Source organism: Myiozetetes cayanensis, unplaced genomic scaffold (assembly GCF_022539395.1).
Source record: "Myiozetetes cayanensis isolate MyiCay16 unplaced genomic scaffold, myiCay2020 scf3, whole genome shotgun sequence".
Lineage (NCBI taxonomy): Eukaryota > Metazoa > Chordata > Aves > Passeriformes > Tyrannidae > Myiozetetes > Myiozetetes cayanensis.
The window spans coordinates 24,870,019-24,894,320 of record NW_026087521.1 but is presented as its reverse complement, the minus strand read 5'-3'; the positions used below and the strand labels follow the sequence as shown (position 1 = coordinate 24,894,320).

Sequence of the window (24,302 nt, the reverse complement as noted above, 5' to 3'; positions counted from 1 at the left end):
GGTATGCATGTTTGATTTATATGTATAACATTTATGTGTATGGAATGTATGCATATATATATGTTTATGCATATATGTATATGAACAAAACCCCCTAATACATACATTTTGCTAATGTGCAGAGTTGGTCAAGTTCTTTTAGGTGCAGGATACCTGCAGGAAGAGTAGGGCTGTGAAGATGAAAGCTTGTCACACCTGTTTTCTGGAGTCTTAAACTTGGTTAAATGAAAGGGGGAGTGTCAAGGGAGTGAGGAGGCTTCTGTCACAGTATTTCCAGATTACACAAGATCTAACTGTAGTCAAGTACTGCTCTGTGTGTGTTACTGTTTTGTTTTTTTTTTTTTTTCATTTTTAAAGTCTTGTTTAACACTTTCTTTATGCCTGGATTTTAGTTTGAGAGCATGCACTCTCCTGCATGTTTAAAGATCCTAAAACATGGGTGTGTAGGTTTCCAGGTCCACCTCAGGTAAAAGATGCAACTGGGTAAGAGAACTGATGTGAAAACAAATACACAGAATTTTGTGAAAATGCCTCTGCAGCATTGGATGATGGATAGAGTTGTATTGGAGGTTTATAAACAGTGTTAGATAGTGTGTATGGATAGTATGTCAGCTACATTCAAATGTAGCTAGTGTAATGCTGGGCTTTGTGAATAAACACTTGTTTTCTATCCAGCTGAGATATCTTTATTAACTGTTAGTCTTTTAATGATACACTGTGTAGCAGTGTCTTAAATATTTAGATTCTGGGTTATGTGATATTTTGTTGAAGACATCATAATAAAATAAATTCTTAGTACTTGTGTACTGTCATAGGCTACTGCAGCTCCTTGATTTATTCTTCTGCTTGTCCTGCCTGGATCATCTTTCAAATATTTTTCTTGGATGCAACCACTTTTTGGCATCCTTCTTTCTGTGCAAAAGGGACTTTCTTAACCAATCTTCTTAATTCCAGTCAACTTTTCCCTAATTCAAAATGTGTATTAAAAAAAAAAAAAGGAATTACCATCAATTTTAATGGAAATGTTAAATCATAACAAATATAAAGTGGTTCCTGGGATACTGCTCTTTGCTACAGATCTGAAACTTGTTCTTTCTTCTCAGTGTCAGTCACAGTTTTATAAGAGCATTGCCCAGACATGAACATGTCTTCTGTAGTGGTATGGTTTTGGTTTCTTTTTCATTCTGGAATCATAAGAAATATCATTTTTCTTTTATTTTTAAAGTTTAAGTGCTGTAACCTATTTTAATTTTCAGTATTTTATGTTTCTCTACTAGAGAAGACATCTCATTGTACAGAATATAGTAGTACAAGATTAGATATCAGCAATTAAGCAGTCACAGCACATGAGATTCCTAATGTGTCTTGTTCTCGTGGTCTCTTTTTCATACTTGCTCTACCTTCCCTTCTTTGAAAGTCCCTAAAGCACATTAGGATGTGCTAGAAATCTGTTGTGCTATACAGGTGTTCTCCCATCTATTCCTCAAATAGATCAATAGTTAGGTAACCTTCAAATCAGAAGATTCCTGGGATTTTATAGTAAATCCAAGAACAGCTTTAGCATGCATCTCGTCACTTCTGCCCTTGGAGTAATGAAGATCCCAGGAGAAAGATCTGCAAAATGATATTGAAGAAGATTTAATTCTTAAGGGTTAATCTGAGGCTCACTGTTAATCGTTGCAGCCCATTAATGACAGCATTCTCAGTGTATAGCCACATCCTTTCAAATTCTAGAGGTATCTTGGATGTTGGAAGGGCCCTATCGATCTTCTGCAAAGGCTGAGTAACCAGTGTTGTGTCTTACTGTCTGGTAAGGGGAGGGATTAATGCAGATCACCTGTCTGACGGTTCAGGAGTCCCCCTTGGGGAAGGAAGGAAAAGCAGCTGAGACCTGAGTTATCTCTGGTCTCTTGGTGGGACTGAGGAGGTAAAAGAAATGTTGTGGGAGGGAAACATGCAAGTGTCAAGTGGTGCTTCTGCATTTTGGTACAGGCTTCTCTTTTACCATATTCCTACCTTTGCATCCATGGGCTCCTTTGTAATGGGCAGGGAGATCAGAGCAACTAGCTTTATTTGAGGGATGTATTTGTGTTGGATGTGATGACTATTGAATTTTAACTGTTAAAATAATTAAACACTTCCAAGGGAAACTCTGTCAGGATACTCTTTGTATTGTTTACGCCCAGCTGCTTAGGAGAGCATAGACAAGACAGAACGAGATTAGTCAATGTACAATGATAATACTGAAAGACAGTGGGCAGAAACTGCAGTGTGAAAAATAGTAGTTAAGCATAGATTTTCTCATTCGTCTGTGAGGTCCAATATGTGGGCCCTTGTATCTACATCTATACAAGACCCTGGGCAAATACGGTTTTGTTGCATCTGTTCTTTGTGTGCAACTGGATGACCTCCAGACAGCCTTTTGAACTTAAAACAATCTATATGTATTAAAAGAAGTGTAGGCAAGCTTTAAAAACTACTGCTCTGCCTTATGTTTTAATGAATCTAAGATTTTTTTTTTTTTTTTAGGGTTTATCTCTGTTTGTCCTGTTACTACCCCCAGTAATCTTGTTCTGTGTCATTGTACTTTTTTAACTATTAAAAAGCTAATCCTTCGTTTATCACAAAATTATTTTTTTTACTGGCACTGGGAGCTGAGGCACAGTTTATTCAATGTGGGAACAAACTTCTTAACAAACTTACCCATATTTTACCACATAAGAGAAACTGTAGCTGACAAAATGTAATTTCATCTCTTTTAGCCTGCAGACTACACTGGCTATGTACCTCCACATGCATAACCGATTTGCATCCATATTTTATTTTTTTCATAGAATCCCATGTGGGGAGGTGTTTATTGTCTGATGGTCTGTGAAATATACTCTATTTGCAGAAATGCGAACTCTGAAATTGGTATTCTAGAACTGCAACAACATAAGACTTCAACATTTACTGGCAGGTTTCAGTTAATAGGAGTGGGGAAAATTGGACTTTCATTCTTGGTCATGTTCAATAAACTTAGTTTAAACCTAACTTATTGTTACTGCATAGCAACTCTGTGTTTCTCTTACATATCTTAACAAACTATTAGATGCTTGAATATGATCATTTGGGTTTTTTAAGATGATAGTAAGGTGCTACATATGATTCCTTACTGTAAAGACAGCCTACTTTTGTCACTGGACTCCAGTCTGAACTGAAACAGGGTGGTCTCTCACTAATTCTCACTTAGTGGTAACCATTTAAAATTCTTTGCCCTTGAGGTATTATTTAATCTTGAAAGCAGCATGCAACAGATGATCTCAGTCATAGTTACATCATCTTCTGTACTCAGAGTATTTAAATCTGTATTGAGTATTTTAGTAATACCAGTTGGCTTGGATAGCTTTTGCTGTTAAATGAAAATTAATGGTGGTAGACAGACAGAAACCTTCAGGCAGTATTCCAGCTGACCTATCTGCCATTTCTCCCATAGCTCCATTTATGGGGAAAATGGATTCCATCCTGTTCTCAGGCATGCATCCTGCTCCAGTGGGTGCTCAGCCGGTGTTTTATCTCTGGGTGCTCCAGCATGGAGCTGACCATGTCTTGCAGAAGACGTGGGGATAGATGCAGGCAGCAGCAAAGAAGCAGCACACTGCAGCTTTGGGCTTTCTGAATTTCCCAAGCTACAGCAGAATTGGCTGCTGAAGAAGAAGCAGTCACTTCAGAGGTTGATGATTGTTTACAGCTGAAGGATGTCCCTTTACACAACTCTGGAGGAACATGTGACGTGAACTGACTTTTAGATAGCCAAACTCAAAAGCACTGTGTGCTGTTATTTTATATCTTTATTTTCAGCAAGCACCCACACAGTTTCTCTGTCAGAACAAGGGCTGAGGCTGTGCGTGCATCTGGAATCTCATCTAATTTGGTTTTCAGTGTACCCCTTAGTTGTGAGCTCAGCTTTTTCCATAAGGTGACCAGACATTGTATATAGAAAGGTTGTCTCCTTTCTGTTTCACAGTAAAATGAAAAACCTATTTCAAAACAAATCTGTCTCATTTGCTAATTCAATTTATTTGTCTCAAGCTGCGTGAGCATTTACTTAATTATGGGTTCTTTATTTCTGGCCAGGGAACATGGAATCCTGTATTTCTGAAGAAATCTGCACTTAGAGTGCTGGTTGTTAAGGTGCAAGTAGGCTTGGCTGATGGTTGTCCCTGTAGTCTGCAGAGGGAGTATGTTCTGGGTGGAGCATTTAGACAGCACGCATTTCCTCTCCTTAATTTGCTTCTGAAGAGATATTTTTAGCTTTTAAAAAACCTTAAATGTTAAGAAACTTGAAAATGATATGTTAAAAAATTGAAAATAATTTTATTTTCTAACTTGCATTTCAGATTCTGTTTTGGGAATTCTTGAAATGTCAAGGCTGTTTATCTGTGCACTGTAAACAAGTACTCTCTAAACAAATGATCCTAAGTTTCTAAGTCTTCTAATTACAACACTAAGAAGATTGTTATTTTTTCCCCTTCCACTCTTTTTAAAGGAGGAGAGAGCCAATGCATAAAGAATGCCAGTTTGTAGCTGAACTAGTAGCAGGTTTGATGTTGTCTTTGGGGTTTTTTGGGCAGATGAGGGATTTGTGGGTATATTTTAACAGCTTTTTAGGGAGGATGGTTTTAAAAACCAAATGACTCCAAAAAAAACCCCACAACCTATCCCCCCAACAAAAAAGGCAGCTTTCTCTTTAGAGAACATAATAATAATAAAACCATATCGCAACATCTAATCAACTTTGGCATTGTGTTAATGTTGCCAGAACTAAGATTAGCACCAGAACTTGTCAGCTTTAGCTCAGTTTCCATTTGTGGTAAAAACTAAACTGTAGGTGAGCTGTCTCCTTCACAATGACCATCCCTCCCACACTGTCTACCCACAAAGCTGGGAGCACTCCTTGTGCTGCTGGAGCAGTGGGCGGGGGTGTGGGGATGGGTTCCTCTCTGCACGTTGGGCATGAGGCTGCATATCCTGCTGTAGCCACAGTTCTGTGATCCTTCATCTGTCTGATTTAAGAGCGATGTTTCCCAAAGGTTTAAAGAGCTGAAATGTTACATTTTAAATTTACTGTCTTATATGAATGCATAAGTTATGGTGCTTCATGTCTGTTTTTCACCTCTAACTTTGAATGGCTGAGACTAAACGCTTAGTTGTTACCTTTATTCCTAAATAAGTGTAACTGTTGGGTCTGTTTATTTCTTCGTCTCCTTTATTTTGCCGAGTCATATACTGTAAATCACCTTGTCTTGACAACTGGATTAAATGTCCTTTGACTTAAAGTCTTCTGGCCTCACTCACTGTGGTTTCACGACGTCAAACCTAAGGAAGGGCTGCAAAGAATCTGTTTCTTCCCTTGTGTGATGCTTGTAGAAGCTGGGCTGGGGAGACAAGTCACCAGAAAAATACTTGGTTTTGGCTAAGGCTAGCTCTGCCTGCTAGCTCAACTCTGCGAACAGCCTGATGGGGGGAACACAGTTATGTAGATACAATAGGAAGGCAAGTGGACCCCAAAATGCTGTCCTGATGTCAGCTTAATCAAATGCTTAACCTTTTGCTTTAACTGTAGATTGCAGATTATAAATGCAACAGTAAAATCACTCATGCAGTATTATTCTTGAAGCTGACTGTAGTCATCTTGCTCTGTACACAGATGGGCTTGGGCCACGAGGAAGGATTTGGTGCCCCATGCTTAAAATGCAAGGAAAAGTGTGAAGGATTTGAGCTTCATTACTGGAGGTAAGTGACACCAGATGTATCCTATACTGTGACTCAGCATTGTAGACTTTAGTACATGTATGCAAATGTCTAAGTAACTGCTTTTGTTCTCTCTTTTGATTAAACTTTTTGATTAAACTATTATTTTGATTAAACTATTCAGATACTTTTAAAAAGCTGACAAAGTTCAGGGCCAAAGCTCTCAGATGCATTACAACAGAGTGTTTAAGTATCTAATCACTTATGAGTATTTCATCTGCACTTCAAAAAAAAAATGGTAGTATTTCTACTGAAGCATTTTCTTTAGCTGACTAAAGAGTTGAAGTAGTTTTGTAAAAACATGGCCATCCTTACCATAAATGCATTCTCAACTCCTGACCAAATAGATAAGCGTTGATCTGAGACTCGAGGTAAAATTATTTTGAAAATATATTGAAACTTTGTATACAGCTACAAATTACTTTAAAGAGGGAAGAGGTGTCACAATTCAAGTAAGTTAGACAGTATTCAGCCTTGAATAATGCACTGTTACTATACCAATGAGTGGATGATAGCAATAAATAGTCTGTGCTGTGATCAATGCCATTACTTGGGCAGAAACTTTGTATTACATTAAGATCTTTCTTGTTTTATTGGAACAACATCTATATATGTATATTAATGCATATATACGTAGCTGACCCAGTTGACTCACTGTACTGGGTATGCTTTAAGATGTAGCTTAATGATTCTGATTTTTAAAAAAATCCTTCTGAAACACCTGAAAAGGACATAAAACCCAATAATTGTTAGTAGCACTAGCACATGCTAACAGTAAAAATTATTACGTTTTTGTAATTACATTTTGTACGTATTATTAACATTTTGTCAATGTTATTTAGCTACAGTCATAACTGTATCTGCAGCAGAGTTTCATTTTGTGGGGTTCTTTAAAGGTAGGCTTTGTATCCCAATCATAGTGGCGTCAGGTGCTGATAAGGCCTAAGAGATTTTATGTCTTGGCCCAAGTATTTTACTGCAGATGAGACTCTGATTAGAAAATAACCAGGCAATCAAAACCAAAAACAAACAAAAAGCAAAAGCTTGCTATAAGTTGATAAGAACATGTTGCTTATGTATCTGTAATATGTAGCTATAGAAATAACATACAAATAACGATATGGAGCAAGAAGTGGTAGTGTACTGATAAGTAAATGTGATCATCTAAAGATAAGACAGGATTAATTTATGGAATCCCTTTTCAACATGCACTGAGTCACTGCAGGAACTAGTGTAGAAGTACAAGTAAAATAAAACGGAACACACTTAATGTGTGTAGGTAATGCAAAAAAAGAGAACTAAAAAGTGCAGGAGTAAATAGTGTTTATCCATGGTTAGATGAGAAATTTTATTGCTTTCTAGTCACCATGATAGATGGGAAAATTATAAGTGGGGGAGGAAAAAGATTAGTTCAGTGAACTTTTTTTCTACCTTTTTTTTTTTCTTTTGCTTAGCTCTCAGTGTTAGACTTTGTAATTGCTAGCTTATTTTTTAAAGAATTTTTAATGTAAAAAGAAATAAAATAGCCTAAGTGATTTAATCATGTAATGGTATGATTGCCAAGTTAGAAAGTGTCTGCTTCTCTTTATATGTGTTTCACTACCTTCCTGTGGTTAGGCCTCATTGTGCCAGGTCCTGAATTCATAGCTCATCAGAACACTACCTCTTCTAGGAAGCAAGAGCGTGTAGACAGCAGTGGACTAAAGAGCAAGTAAGGAAAAAGATGTAAAAACAGTGACAATTCAGATAAGATTTAATTTAGAAATTGAATCTATATGGGATAGACTAGATGAAATAAGGTGGGTGGAAGTATTCTGAGAAGGTTCATCTATGAGTCAGACAAATGTGGCACATAACTCCGAAACGGTTGATAAGTTAACAATTGGGACAATTCAAGGATGGGTTAGAAAACAGCTGTTTCTCCAACAGAGCTGCTACTGGAGATGGAAAGGGTACGAATTTGAAGTCTTAATTCAGTTTTGTGTAATTCAGTTTTTAAAGGAAAAAATATTATGCTTTGCATGATGCAGGTATTTTGGGAGTCTACCACTTGAAACAGAAAGATCCTTTACATTTAGTCATTAACCTTAAAATTTGAAACTCTGAAGTAGAAACAAACTGTAGCACAAGTAAACAGAATATTGTCTTTATAGCATGAATGATCAAAATCAGTTCAAGTTTAATCACTAACTTTACTGTTACTCATCTGTAAAACACAAGTGTTGAAGTAGGAATTGTAGTTAGAGAAACTGTCACTCACTGGGGTAATAACAGAGTGGGGATTGAGGCCAGCCAGCAGCCAAGCACCCACACAGCTGCTCGCTCACTGTCCTGCACATCACAGTGTGGGACCAAAAAGCAAGAACAAAAATAAGAACTCATACGTTGAAATCACGTTAGTTTAATAGGAAATGGGGGGTGAGCAAGGCAATCACCAGCCACCTCCCACCAGCAGACTGATGTCCAACCAGTCTCCACGCAGTGTCTACTTTAGAAGTCAGAAACCCTGCCTTCTTGACCCTTTACCTCTGTCATCCTGCTGATCATGACATATGGTATTCAGCATTTCTCTGACCAGTTTGAATCATCTGTGCCCCCTCCCAGCATCTTCACTTGCTGAGATAGGGACAGAGTCAAAAAACGAGGGAGCCTTGACTTTGTGCCAGAAGTGCTCAGCGATAGTGAGTGCTATCTAGGCTCTTTTATCTACAAACCCAAAGCATGACACCCTACGGGCATTAGGAAGACAATGATCTCCCTAGGAGGCTGACGCAGCACAGTGAGTGAGGCAGCAGCGGCTGCGGGCGGTGTAAGGCTGACACTGCCCTCTCCTGGGGGGAGCCGGGGAGCTTCAGCGCATCACACAGCCCTTGGCCTGATACAAGGAAACGGTGTTTCTCAAAGAGCTAACAAGTGATTTCTTTCCGTGTTTCTGTACGAAAGAGTCTCAGCTCTTCCTCTGGGGGGTGAGATTGGAAAGAGCACCAAAAAGATCTAAGTTTACCTATCTGGTGGCAGAGTTTTACACAGAGTTTCTACACCCTTCTTTATATTGGTAGTGTTTGGAAAATATCTCTTCTAGGGTGGCAAGTGCTATGTAAGCAGTTTGTGCTATAAATTTTGAGACACCGTTGTGTGAAGGTTTTATAGGTGCAGAACTGTAAATTGAGGCTAGTATAAACATGGTGGTAAACAAAGCCTTTAGTAAATTTTTTTCCTGAATTTTGAAATTCTGACAGCCTCAGTGTTGTGAGCCGAACACAAAATGAAAAAGACAGGGTCTACAATGTAGCTGAGTGATTAAAAATTACCTGCTTTATCTTAGTGAGCTCATAGCTTTTGCATTCAAAATTGTCCTCAGAATCATGCTTCTGTCCAAGTGTAGAAGCAGCATCAGGAAGGGTTTTCTTAATTCTGGTGTTAGACTCAGTTCAGACTGCAAAGCAGCCTCCACACACATGCAGCAGGGCAGGCTGGATGCAAGACTGCTACTCGGTTACATGTTGCTCTTTGGGAACCTATTTCCCACTAGAGGGAAGTATGGGCCAGGAGTTAAGTTGTTAAAAGTGGGAGAGAACGTTCTCATTTATCTTGGTCATGTATATACCAGACAGTGATGGTAGTCTCTGCTGTGGCTTGCCAAGATATGAAAAAGCTTCTGGGGACAAGAATCTTAAACTCTGGAATGCCCTTTTTCAGCATCTGGCTTCTCTGCACACATAAAATCCATGGAAGGTGGGGAGAGCTTTAGGTTGACTTTAAGATTCTCTGATACTGCCACTGACAGGCAAGTATGAGATGCAGTTCAAAGCATTTGCAATTACTATAGCTGCACTGATAGCAAGGAAACATAACAGAAGGAATCATATAACTATAGACCTGATGCCTGCAGATGACATCAGATCCTGAGATGAGGACAGATGCCTCCCCTGCAGGTTCACTGGCAACATGAAACTGGAGGAGTGGATGATAACCAGAGTTCTGTGCAGCCCTTCAAAAGCACCTTGACATGTTGGAGAAATGGGCACAGAAGAACTGTCTGAAATTCAGCAAAGACAAATGCAGGATCCTGTACCTGGGGAAGAATAACTTCAGGTGCCTATACAGGCTGAGGGCCGACCTACTGGAAAGCAGCTCTGCAGAGAAGGACCTGTGGGTCCTGGTGGACAACAAGCTGTCCATGAGCCAACAGTGTGCCCTGGTGGCCAGGAAGGCCAAAGGCATCCTGGGTTGCATCAGAAAGAGCATGGCCAGTAGGTTGAGGGAGGTGATCCTGTCCCTCTGCTCAGCCCTAGGGAGGCCACATCAGGAGTGCTGTATCCAGCTCTGAGTTCTTCAATACAGGAGACATGGAGCTCCTGAAGCAGGTCCTGTGGAGGGCAACAAATATGATTAAAAGGACTGGAGCTCTTATGAGGAAAGGCTGGGGGAGCTGGGACTGTTTAGCCTCAAGAAGAGACACCTGAGAGGGGACCTCATCAATGTCTATAAGTATATGAAAGGAGGGGTGTTAAGAGGATGGAGCCAGACTCTTCTCGGTGGTGCCAAGCAATAGGACAAGAGACAGTGGGCAGAAACTGATGCACAGTAAGTTCCACCTGAATATGAGGAAGAACATCTTTACTGTGCAGGTGGCCATGCACTGGAATAGATTGCCTAGAGAGGCTGTGGAGTCTCCCACATGGGAGATACTCAAGAACTGCCTGGATGCAATCCTGTGCCATGTGCTCTGCAATGGCCCTGCTTGAGCAGGGAGGTTGGACCGGATGACTCACTGTGGTCCCTTCCAACCATACTCATTCTGTGATAGGAAGACGTTACTCTTTCTGTGTGTAGGGCACAAGCCTCAGGACTTGCCAGGTATTTGTTGAGGGTTTCTCTGTGCTTGCATCTGCTGCCTCCTGTCACTAGGAGCTAGCATAGGAAGGATCGTGGTCAGAATGATTTTTCCTCTCCGTGCACCAAAATATAGGAAAGCAGGAGGATGGTTGACATCTGGTTCTGGAGAAGGGACTGGAAGTCTTGGATCCTTGCTGTCAATAGACATCCGGGACACAGGAATTCACCATTTGAGGGAGAGGATGGAATCTGTATACCTTTCCTGCTTTTCTCTACTGACTCAAGACCTGGGGGCAAGGCACTATCTACTAGATCTTTATTTTACAGATACGCAACTTTTAATTCCACAGATAGGGAGGAAACTTCACAATCTTGCATGTTTTGAATGGGAAGACCTTCCCAAATTGTTGAGATTTGTGTGGAGGAACATTTCTGCTCTGAGGTCTAGAGAGCTGCAAACACATAAGTAGGAGTCCCTAATATCTCTTTCAGTAGGGATCTTGCTGAATGCCCGCGGGTGGAGGGAAAATGTTTTCAACAGTACAGGTGGAGAGAACAAGAAATTTTCACTGCCTGTTGTCATGATAGAGTCAAAGGAGCTAAAGTTGCCTATACATACGTGTGTGTTTATGTATGTTTATGTTTGTGTGTGTATATAACAGCAACTGGGTTTTTTTCTGGCACATTTGAGATGTTAACTTGTTAACACCAAAGATGAAGTATCAATTATCGGACAGACCTATGAAGTGTAAGTTTGAGGTAGTGGCATGGGGTCACTTCAGTGAGATAGTTGCATCATAGTCGAAGAAATTACCAGTCTGTCTCTTCTAAAGAGAAGTAATTGGCCTTATCCCTTCTGCAGAAGGGATTGTGAGTGACAATGAGCAGGATTCTGATGTGGCAACCTAGTGGAAGAAGGTAGGACTGAATTGTCAACAGTACTATTCAGGAAGAGTAAATGTCAACTACATGTGTGTAAATGTCAACTATGTATCTTTTAATACTGGAAATTGCTCCAGAGGAGGGATTATAGGTCTGTGCAGGAGACCTTTCTTTGGCTCTTAGCAGTTTTATGGACATCTTCATGTGGCTGAGATCCAAGGGAGCCTTGCGGAGCACAGGAAATGGCAACAGCCTAGGGGATTTTCCTTTGACTTACTGAGATATGCTGACATCAGTTGTGACTTAGCATTCTCCACATTATTTCTGGATTGTCTTCTCCTGCATTTGGAGGTTTAATTGTCCACAAGTTCTAATACCAAAGCCATTACACTTGTAATTTTGTAACATAGCCTGTGTCACAGCTTCTTCCAGACTCTATGTAGGCAAAGAGTCATTCCCTTAGCCTTGAAAGAGGAAGGAGGTGGCATTATACTGAGAGATACACACTCAAATTCTTAATTTCGGTAGGTGCAGGGTTGGGGAAGATTAGTGAGTATCTTGTTATTTTCAATGCAAGTACAAAGCACAGTAGTTCTATGCCAGTTTTCACAGTGGGTCCCAGGAAGGACCTGAGGACAAATTGTATGCTTTATATTTTAAGAGCAAAACAAAAGAAATAAAATCTCTCACAGCTACTGAAATTACTGAAACATATTAAGCCTTTAAGGTGGGACAGAGAATGGTAACAGCAATTATTGAGTCTGGGTGTTCACATAGTTGAAAAGAGAAACAGGATCTCTGAGCACTTCTGCATTCTGAAAGGATGCTATTAGAAAAAGATTTGCAATTTCATGACATAATATGAGCGAAAATAAGGTACCCTTGTGGCTTTTCCAGCACATGTGAAAGTCTTGGGAAGAATTCCACCACAGCTTGAGAGGGCTGGTCTGGTCACTGCAGGCTGTCAATGTTGCTTCTTTGTAGTTGGATGCTTTACAGATAGGGAGAGCTGCACAGCCTGTCACATTGCAGTTGTGACTGCACAGGCAATAAAACAATATGAACTGTTCTTACTGAGGTTTGTCCTGCAAGCAGAGCAGTTCTGGACAGTGTGATGATACTTTACTTGTGTGAGTCTGCAGGTTACTTGAGAATATCTGTTTTGTTCATCAGTGTTATTAGATCACATCCTGTCAAGAGGCAAGAATAAAACTGGGGCTTACTATTGTTAAAAGATTTAAGTGGGAAAAGTAAGCAAAATATCTGATAAGGTGTTGTTCAGATGGACTAACTTCTTTAATTCCAGCTACATGTGTGGTGTGAGGCACAAAGCTGCATGATGATCATGATGTAATAATCACTAAATTTTTGAAAAACAAGGTCTGATTCTGTCACCTTGTATTAGATCTCAAAGAAGATATGAGTTAGTAATAAGGTATAATCACATGCATGCCTTAAAAGATGAGCAAAGTGAATATGAATTTCTTTGTTATTGTTTATTAAACAGTCTCTAGGCATTAGTTTTGTAAAGGGCTCATGTAGACTGATGCTGAAGATCTTGCAAAACTTCATTTCGAGTGCTTGAAATGCACAGTACAGCTCTTATGCTTAACAGGCAATGCTAGTTCATGTTTGAATGTTTTGGTAAGCTGGAAGATTGAAAAGTACTTAATGTTTAGTAGCTATTCAGGTAAGTATCAACTTTGACATTCTGTGCATCTTTCCTGTTATGGAAATTAAGGAAGCTGTCAGCCAGCCAATTATTGATCTCTTTAGGTATTTCTGTTGCAAAGTGAAGTCCTTTCTGCTTAACAACCTTATTTTTCATGTTATTAGAGTGGAGTGGTTAATTCTTATTGCAGTTAGCTATTATTTTTGTTTGTAGTTGGCTTTATAACCTGTTACCGTAACTTGTGGTTGCTGTATAACCACATGACCAGGGCAACATCCACCACACACTGAACTGATAGTACCCCACATCATAAAATGGTGTACATATGGAGGGCATATGTTTGGGGTTGGCTGTGCATCACTTCACATGACCAGCTACACTCAGGTCATCCTTCTTTCTTCCTTTCTTATCCCCTCGGAGGCCTGCTGTGGTCAGTGGCATGTTTTTGTCTTGTACCTGTGACATAAGTTATCTTAAGGCACCTAACTTGCTTTCAAAGACTGTAGAAAGCAAGATGCAGAACAAGGTTAGAGTACAGTGGGTTTTGGCAAGCAGGATTGAAAAGCAATTTATACATAGTAGTTTATGCTGTTTGCTGTTGGAAGGATAACTAATGGGGTAAAGGATAGTTAATGGGGTAAAATATTGCTCATTCTTCTTTAAACTCCAAAGAACCAGAAGGTTGATCTGTTTTCTTAGTCTATTATAAGAACCTTTAGTTAACATCCAGCTTCACTAGTTTCTGTATACAGTGGCTGACTGCTTTGAACTGAAGCTCTGGGGAAGCCATTAATAAATAATAAACTAGCTTGTCCAATCCAAGGTTCTGTTCATTATATGTGAATTGTTTAATTATGCTTAAGGTAATAAATTGCTTTCTCATATCCCTTAGCCAAAGCAGTTGAAATGTCTTGTATATAAAAGAATACCATTTATATCTAAGTAAGTAGATATGTTTCTACCTTTTAAGGCTGTTATCTGTAAAAATTCTCTCTACAGTGTGTGCCAGAGCACTTCTGACTTGGTTCAGAGCTGTTTGAAAGGCTTTGTCCATATAAGCCTTAGATTTTTCTTTCATCTTCTCTTTAAATCCTGTGCTTTGAACAGAACTTGGTGCAGTTACACTGTATATATGGATGTATGCTCTTTTTTTCCTTTCTAAGAAATACTTGTTTCCACATGATGGCAACTCTGTGGTAACCAAATATCATGCATACAGTGAAATGCATCTGAACAAAATAGTACCAGCGTATGTAACTCTGAGTGTATAAAGAGCAACTGAAAAACAAAAGCCCAGATAAGTGATTGCTGAGGGACTCATGTAGATGAATGAAGTTACCTTAAAATAAATCTGGTAGGTGACTGATAATGTGTACATATGTGTGTGATCAGTGTTGAGATGTAAGTGAAGGAATGATATGGCATCATATTCAAAATGCATTAATGTAGTTGACTGATATCTATCTGATAATAATATCTGTAAACAATGTACCTGATACAATAGGAGAAATAAAGAGGTGTTTAGCATGTTATGGAGTAACTTGTAAAAAGCTTCCTGGTTTTTTAGGAAACAGTATTTCCTAATCAAAGCACTGGAAACAAGAGGTCGAGTAATGTTACTACACGCACAGCTGATGTGAAATGTCACTTTGATTGAGACAGTAATTTTCTTTCTGTTGCCACGAATTTCAGAAAAATATGCCGCAACTGCAAATGTGGCCAGGAAGAGCATGATATCCTCTCAAGCAATGAGGAAGATCGGAAAGTGGGGAAACTCTTTGAAGATACAAAATACACGACCCTTATTGCAAAGCTGAAGAATGATGGCAATCCCGTGTATAAACGCAATGTAATGATACTGACCAATCCAGTGCCAGCCAAGAAGAACATATCCATCAATACCGTGACTTATGAGTGGGCTCCTCCTGTTCAGAATCAGACACTTGTAAGTCCAGCTTGCTTTTTTTCATGTTCAAGGCAGGAGTTGATGGGGAATAAAGTAGTAGAGCTTACTGGAAGGATAACTTTGCCACTTGTCGTCTTCTCTTCCTCTTCAAAACTGAAAATAGGTGCCTGTTTAATGAGTCTTGCCTCTGTCATCTTGCTTCATGGATGTTTGTATGTGGAAGTTCTTAAAATCTGGGGAGATGAGATGGTTTTTAATAGCAGATAACTCTTAACTCTAAGTCCCTGGAGTCCCAGTTTCTCTAACTTCCTTTTTTTTTTTTTTTTTTGATAAACTTGAAAAAATTTGCGTGGAGTGTGGGCTTAAAGGAAAAAACAAAACAAAAAACCCAAAACCAACCAACCAAAACCCCCCAAAACAAAAACGAACCAAAAAAAAAAAAAAAGGAAAAAGCCCACTGAAAAAACCCCCCAACACCAAAACCAACCGATCAGTTTATGTCATTGTTTAAAATTAAGGTGAACACTTAGTCTTGCTTATAGCTTTTACTGTATATGGTAAGAACAAGGTCAGTGTTGACATCAGAAAGAGCAACTCTCTTCCAGTATATTTTCAGCTGAAGTAGATGAGATGGTAGATAGCCTTCTGAGGATTTTGCTTCACTTCTCAAACTTTGATTGTTAATTTATTGTACTGCAGTATTGTGTGATCTGTGCCAGAATCACGTTATCTCTGACCTACCCCTTTTTAGTGCACAAACCTTGTGCATCTAAATTGACTGTTACTTAACTTTCAGTTACTACTACTCTTTTTTTTTCTTCTTCTTTTAGCCTTGTCATTGCTTTATTAAAACCAGAGGGTTGGAGGGTTTTTACCTTTATTTAGCAAGAATTGTTTTTTCAATAGTCTGTATGCCCCAGGCAGACTATTTCAGATTCTGTTTTTCTAAGACTATACTGATGATCTGCAGTTATAGATAGAGACAAGGTGCTGTGTAAATGTTACTTACTCTGAGAAATAATAACTCTTTTCTGTATGTTATAAAAAACTTAAAAGGAAGCCTTTGTCTTGCTCTAGGAAAAAGTGAATTAATGCATCTGCGTTGCAGTGTTTCTGGAGTTCAATGTTTATGGAAAGAACTTTGTTTTTGACAAATCTGACTGTCGTTAACAACAGTAAAGATTATTTTAGTTGGGTGTTTGCTTAAGAGAATGGGTCAGTAGCTGAAGTGCTATCTGATATCTAATTCCTTCTTTATTCAGGCTAGACAGTACATGCAGATGCTACCAAAGGAGAAGCAGCCTGTTGCTGGCTCAGAAGGCGCGCAATACAGGAAGAAGCAGTTGGCTAAGCAGCTGCCTGCTCACGATCAAGATCCTTCAAAATGCCATGAGCTCTCCCCCAGTGAGGTTAAGCAGATGGAACAATTTGTGAAGAAGTACAAAAACGAGGCACTTGGCGTAGGAGATGTCAAGCTCCCTGGTGATGTGGAAGCGAGAGCTGCTGACAAGGATAACCTGAACAATGGTGACAGAGGCACCTCATCTGTTGTAGGAGCAATGGAGGACAAGTCTTCAGATCAGAAAGCATCTCAGTATGTAAGTATAAGAAGGGAAACATAAAGCAGGAAGGTATATTATCACCAGAGTGCTCTATTTGGTCATTTTAACCAATTAAATTGTTTGTTAACTTGGAATAGTGAAAATCTGGGGAGGGAAAGAAAGAAGGGGAATTGGAAAATGCTGTGAGTGTCTGCAGAGACCCCTGGTTTTTGACAGTATTTAATGCATTGCAGAAAACAACTCCTAGGTGTCATTTTCATCCTTGATACAAAAACATGTTAGCTTGGAGATAGTATAGTAGTGTGGCTTTTACAGAATAATAATCAAAAAACTAGTGCAGTCTTAACGGACTAATTCCTGCATTCTTCTCCTGTTGAAGAGTTTAGTTTAATTTTAGAAGCCTGTTTTCTTCTCTTTCTTGGAAGAGCACCAAAACTACCCACTTGACAAATTGTGTTTGAAATTAAATGAAACTAAGGAATAATAAAGTAACACCTCTCCATCCCATGTCTAACAAGCTTTCACTAGCCCTGTTTTCATATTCAGATCCATCTTCTTATCTATTTTTATTCTTTGGCATCTGATTTCTGCCTTGTAATAGTTCAGCGAAAATCAAGGTATGTAAAATTATCCAGTTTTCACTGATATTTTGAAAACCTACAGACTTAATCAAGTATTTCTTTTGTAACTTGCTGATTTCTGCTGTGCATGTCTCAGCTACCAATTAAAAATATAAAATAGGGGTAATGTTACAGAAGTAACATTAAATCAGTTTAGTGGAGATACACTTTAATCAATGTCTATCACAAGCTACTGTAACTTGATTTTTAGAAATGTTGCTGTTATATGTATGAATCCCCACAGTTATTTGTCTGCAGGTTACTTACAGAAAATGAACATACAATTTCTAAATAGAGGAAAAAGGTTTACTTGTTGACACTGGTTGTCGAATATGGCTTTTATGTTATTGGGGAGTGTTGTATGCTTTTTTTGGTGTGGGTTTTTTTGTTGTTGTTGTTTGTTTTTAAACTGACACAGTGTATGACTTGTGGTGTGCAACACAAAATCAACATTTAAGTTTTAGCTTTGAACATGTACACTTGCCCTAATCAGTCTTGTGCTGTGCCACTTGGCTACCTGTAGATATTTTCTAAAATTAATTATTCTTTTTTCCTTGCCATTATCTTGTCCCAGGGAATATAAGATCCTAAAAAGTTTATTTTATCATGGCTTGATTAGGTTACTGTCATTTTGTCTTAAATCAGCCTTTCCTACTGGCTTACTTCAGTTTCACCACAGCAATTGTTCACGTACCTCCTCAAGGAAGACCTACCGAAATACACACATTGCTCTGTACCCTATAGACCAACTGCCTTGGACTACATTAAGTCAATGGCAAGAGGCACTTTGTCCTCTTGAGTAATTGTGTCAAAAGGTGCTTCGTTTTTACATTATACCTATTTATCAGTTCCACACTTTCTTTACTCCAGCACCTGGGTATTCTTCCTACAGTTTAAGCCAGGCATATCTTATCACTGTGGGCAGTGATTTAGAAAGAGGCTTAGAAATGTTTAATAGTGTAAGTGAATATTTGAGTTGCTTATTTGTTGTTAGGTACTGAGTTTACACTGAGCTGAATAATCAGGATCCAGATACAGTATTTTTAAGTATTTGGGGGAGGAGTCTATTTTCTGCAATGAGACTTCATTTCAGCTATATACTTTAACATTATCTTAACTTCTTTTTAACAATTCAAAATAAATCAATACAAAGAAGAACTCTTAAATACTTAGCAGAAGAAATGCCATCTTTGTCTATACTTTTTTTGATTGGTTCTGCATCTTTGCTCATTCAGTTTTCTTGTATGCTGTCTTTCAGACTGAGTCTGAAAGCAGGTATTCCTGTTGCTGTGGAAAATTTATTTTCATTACAGGAATAGATAGAAATTCTGTGAAACCTAATAAAGAGCAAAAAACAACAATAAACCACTAACAACCAGTTCTCCACTATTAACGTAAATATACCTGTAATAATTGTCTCTGTGTTTTAAAAAAAAAAATAATAATTTTTTTTACCATGACTGGAAGCTGAATAAATGGAAAATAGATACTCAGCATATTTTCATGTTGTAAAGAAGGAAATCTTTATGTACCTTTTTAACCACCTAGGCTGGAGACGTTGTAAATGGTAGGCTAATGAATCATGTTACCCTCTTCTGGGTCTATGCAGCTACTTAACCTTCCAATTGATTTCTTTTGGAGTATGAGGTCTAAAGAAAGAGAAGTTGCAAAGCTTTATGTACATATATTTACACTTTTCCTTTCATTAGTTTCCATACATTCTGTTCCAAGTTGTTCTTCCCCTTTTGGTGTCTTTCTATGTATATTTTAAAACTGTCTCGGATCTGATCAATATGCCTTAGAGCCAAGGCACTTTATATCTATTTTATTTTTATATGCACACACAAAGCAGTTTGTAGCTGGGCTTGTCATGATGTGAATCATAGAGGAAAACCTTCCCAGGATGTTCAGCCTAGTCCACAGACCAGCTGGAGTGCAGGAAATGCCAAACTGGTGATTAAACTGTAGATAAAAAAAAAATTTGGGTTCAGTAACATAAATTACTATGTTTTGACTTGATGACAAAACCCTCTCTGTAACCAGGTATAGAACAGAAGACTGACTACAGACTCTTTGGAACTATTTGTAGTGTAGCTGTGCTCATACACTTTGTAGTCCCTTTTGCACAATCACTCTCCCTGTCCTAAGATCATTAATCACAGACTGTTGGACAACAGCCATGAGTGACTAGCATCCCTAGAACACAGCTTTGTTTGAAATACTCACAGGTTTTTTTCCTCATCAGTGATGCAGATATGGCTTGATCTTCTCGTGATGTAGAAGTACAGCCATTTTCTTATCGTGTTCTGGTTATGGTCTAATTGGTTAACTTTGATGGAGGCTCATTATTCTCTCCTTGAGTGTGTAAGACTAATAGAGCATAACATGAATTTTAATTGCCTGTTTTTTTTTTTTAGACACTTCACTGTAATTGCAGAACATTAATATGGCAAAATACAATAATCCTTTTAAGCAGCACTACTGCTATACCAGTAGAATGTGCATTATCTTGAATTGCGTAGTTAAACCTGAAATATGGCATCCTGTACCACTACTGTCTGATCATAGGAGTAAACTAATACTTTAATTTCAGTCTGGGAAGGTGGAGTTTACTAAATATATTGATAATAAGTAATTTCTATAAATGTACCTCTTGAAGACATAATTAACTTGGTAATAACCTCTTTCCAGTCCTGCTATCACTGCAAACTGAACATGAAAGAAGGCGACCCAGCTGTCTATGCAGAACGTGCTGGATATGACAAATTGTGGCACCCAGCTTGTTTTGTGTGTTGCACCTGCAGTGAACTTCTAGTAGACATGATCTATTTCTGGAAGAATGGCAACCTTTACTGTGGAAGACATTATTGTGATAGTGAAAAACCCCGCTGTGCTGGATGTGATGAGGTAGGAAATATTCTAGTCTTTTCTTGTAGGGTACAAGTTTGTTCCCCTGGGAAGTGATTAATATTTTTATTAAAACACTTCAGTGCAGGCAGAGGATATGCCTTCACTAGCTTTAGCTGATAGTAGTTGCAAAGAACCGAAATTGTTATGGATACTGCACGTTTAGGAAGATCCATAGTTTGCTTTGGATTTGGTGGGGATTTTGCACAGTCTACAGGGACATAGGATGTAAAATGTGAGGGCAAACGCTTCCAGCAAGTCCCAGTTGTGCAGTTCTTTGCTCATGAGGGGTGCTAGGGGGCGAACCGACTCTGGGCAGCACACGGGGAACAGTCTGGCTGGGGCCTCTGGCATCGGCAGGCTCTTAGTGAACAGCGTGGAGGCTTTTGGGAAACAGTCAAACAATGCTGGAAACACCAGGAGTTCCTTGAAAATTACAAAACATCCTGAGGCTGGATATAGTAAAAGAGATCCTGTTCAAATGAATGTATTTGTTTATGTCTTCCTCATAGCTGATATTCAGCAATGAATATACTCAGGCGGAAGGTCAAAACTGGCATCTGAAGCACTTCTGCTGTTTTGATTGTGATTGTGTTTTGGCTGGGGAGATCTATGTAGTGGTGAATGACAAGCCAGTCTGCAAATCCTGCTACGTGAAGAACCATGCTGAGGTAAGGTCGTTGCTGACATCTTAGTGCTAGAAAGAAGGGAACATACATCTATGGAGCTTGAAATTCTTACTTTTTCCCAGTGTGGGAATATCTGAAGAGTATAAATTGAACGTATGTTTAGGCTTGAGTCATTCTCCTACCCCTCCCCCCCTCCCCCCCCCCCAACAAACCCACACCACCACCACACAACTTAAAATCAGGCAAGTATTTTGTCAATTTATAAACTTAAATAAAAGCCACTGCCATGGGAGGAAAGTTAATGGAAAAATACCTTGATCTTAGCTAGTGGTGAAGCAGGACTTCATAGTAGAAGGAACAGAATAGGTAGAGATAAGTGATACTGCTAAATATGTAGTTCTTGTCAATTGTAGTTCATTGAGACTGGTGGGAATCAACTTCAGCTGATCTAGTAAAAGCCTGTAGTGGCAACTGTAGTCTAGGTACTTTGTTTCTTTGTGTTTCTAACCACATGAGATAAAAAAGGAGAGTGAATGACAGGATAAAGCTAGAAGTCTGGAAAAAAATGATGGTTCTCGACTCATGATTATGATGGAAACTAACGTGAGATGATGGTCCATTCGTGTCATATCAGTGAGGTAGGTGCTAGTTGGGAGTTCAGCCTAATGTGCATTAGACTGTTTATATAGTGAATGGAGAGAAGAACTATTATCTCTAGCTGGCAGTTAATAATCATCTGAGATAGGTATGAGAATTGTCTTTTGGAGAGGCTTCTTTTTTTTTTCTTCTTAAAACATTAACTTCCTTGATCTGAGTGATAATTTGTGATCGACCAGATTTTAAGATGAATAACATCCAAGACTTTCTAATAGCATTTAATTATTTGGTATTACAAATACAGCTGTCAATGCATAGGAAGATTTGTAACTAATCTCTTCAGATGTATAGGTTAATATATAAAGATCTGTGCTCTTTGACATAACAGGATTTTATGATTATTTGGATATTGGGAAATCCTAACCATCCTAACTGTCTAAGTTTAGTCTCAGCAGCAAATAGTTTTTTGTGTCCGTTTTATTATTTTGTGTCCTCAACTGAATTCTAATCGGAGTGCTGCTTTAAAAAAAGGAAAAAATCAAAAGCTGGAGACTTTTTTAAAAGGCTTCTTTTAACACCTTACTTTTCCAAAAACATTAAAGAATTCTAGCTTTTATTGGACTTGTAGAGAGCATGTGTATGCTTCATTTAAGTGTTGTTTTATTTCTAAACAGATCTGCCAAGGCTGTCATAATGCTATAGATCCAGAAGTTCAGCGTGTGACATACAACAACTTCAACTGGCATGCTACTCAGGAATGCTTCCTGTGTTCCTGTTGCAGCAAGTGTCTAATTGACCAGAAGTTCATACCTGTGGAAGGGATGGTTTTCTGCTCAGTGGAATGTAAGAAAAAGATGATGTCATAAGAGAAGACATGCACAGAATCAACCAAGCATTGCTGTGTTCCAAAGGCTCTTGCATTTCTACTGTAAAATATATAGTATCAGGGCGTTTAAAGTTATTGAAAGTATTAATTAGCAATTCCCAAAGAATTTTTTTTTGAATGACTAAATCTTCCTATGTAATCTTCATTTCTTAGCTACAATAATACTTTCTTTCATGGAATACTGTTCCTGACTTATTTCAAATTACTTCATATCCCAGAAATATAAGAAAAAATGTGTTATGAACTATATACACTTTAAAGGAGCTCTTCACTGTGAAGGATCTTTTTGCTGCATCTTGTCTAATAGAACAAGAAAATGTGAAAATGCTCCAATTTATCTTGGTTTGTATGATAAATGTAACTCTTACACCTCTGGTTTCACTAATTTATCATTTTTATAGCTTCCCTGCTTTCATCAAGCACTTTAGACAAAATGATCCGTTTTACTGCCACATGCAGCTTTGTTCACTTGACCTCCAGTATGCAGGGAGAATGACACTTAAAAAAAATTTGCATGTAATCATTTGCTTGTTCCTTACGCGTGGGTTCTTGAGGGATAGTGACTACTCTTACATGTAGTTTTGAAAGCAACTCCACCAGTAGAAAACTGTGTTGGCTCATGTTTCTCTCCTGTAACTGTTCATACTTGAAAGAGTTTTAATTTTATGAATACTGAAGTTAGCTTATGGACTGGGGGGAGAGTGTTGGTGTTAGAAAATAAGAGCAGGTCTTGCCTAGATTAAAAAAAAAAAAAAATCCACCAGGAGTAATGTGTCACTGTTAGCCTTTCTGAAGTGGTTTCTGTTTTATTTCATGAATGTTCTTTTCATTAGCTGTGCCTTCTATCAGAGGGATGTGGCACACAATACTATATGCATTTCCAAGAATGTATTTCTTCAAAAGGATCCTGCTTAGCCTTTTGATTATTAAGTTCTTAACCAAAGCGCAAGGAAGCCTTTTCCAGAAGAATTCCATATTTGAGCGAAAAAATTCACAACTGTGTATTACCTTTGCTTACTAGATAAACCAAATGTGGGCTATTTCTTTTTCTTAAGACAGATCTCTTTAATTTCAGATCTACAATGAAGCCTTTAGTTATCTTTGTGCCAAACAGTGAATGGGAAGTATTTGGCCTAAACAAATAATAAAATACCTAATTTTTTTAAAAAGCCATGCAAGTCTTATGTTCAGCTCTTTTAAGTTTTATGGTGGCTGTATTGTAGCATTTACAAATAAAATTAGTGTTGCTCACTTAAGTTGTCTCCTAATTCTGTTCTTGTTGAATCCCCTTCCGGGGAGGCAAAGAGGAGGGGAAACGTTTCCATGTTTTCTTTGGTCTGGATGTTATTTCCAAAAAACTTAATTCTGTGTTACTGTGCAGTGCTTACTGTCATGTGTAACATTGTTGATGTGCTTATAAGTGCAAAACAGTGGTCTTGTTCCAGCAAATCCACAACTCAGAACTCAGTGTTGATTTATTTTTTGTTCACATAACTTCCAATACAATGTCTTAAAATACTTTTTTAATTCACACAGGTGAGTTAATGTGCTGAAGAAGTAAAGTGCATTGTGATCCTTTGGGTACTGCAAAAAAGAGAGAGTGGTGTGAGATACATACTTTATATGTTGTTTAAGTTAAGAATCAAGTTTTACATCCATGTTCTGGAGGCCTGTACAGCTTTTCTCAGAGTTCCTTGGATTGTAAAAAAAGTGTATATATTTCAGCTCATACCAACAAGGGCTGTATTCTTGCCAGATTTGCAGTTTTAACCAAGGAAAACCAGGAAGTCCCAGTAAGAGAAGGTTTTTCCATTTAAGTGCCACTTAACCTGTACAAGACATGCTGTGAGAATGCCATTTGGAGGGTGAGATGAGGTCTTATTTAATCATTATCTATGAGAATGGATTAATAGTGACTGGAGTTTGTGTCTTGAGTACATCTGTCCTCACCCACTCACTAAAATCTGTTCTTGAAGATGAAGCTGACCTTTATAAAGAACTGAAAAGCT

At 38.4% G+C, this 24,302-nt stretch overlaps 1 protein-coding gene across 2 annotated transcripts in view; it reads left to right on the top strand.

Moving 5' to 3' along the window:
• Window positions 1-23,534, top strand: part of TES (testin LIM domain protein) — a 28,894-nt gene extending 5,360 nt beyond the window's left edge. For both annotated transcript variants that reach the window (XM_050323793.1, XM_050323795.1), the window contains exons 2-7: window positions 5,690-5,775; window positions 14,879-15,131; window positions 16,355-16,690; window positions 19,966-20,181; window positions 20,694-20,852; window positions 22,082-23,534. In XM_050323793.1, coding sequence (XP_050179750.1) covers window positions 5,690-5,775; window positions 14,879-15,131; window positions 16,355-16,690; window positions 19,966-20,181; window positions 20,694-20,852; window positions 22,082-22,273 — 1,242 coding nt within the window. In that variant the 3' untranslated portion in view covers window positions 22,274-23,534. The remainder of the gene's footprint in view (window positions 1-5,689; window positions 5,776-14,878; window positions 15,132-16,354; window positions 16,691-19,965; window positions 20,182-20,693; window positions 20,853-22,081) is intronic.
• The last annotated feature ends 768 nt before the right edge of the window (window positions 23,535-24,302 follow it).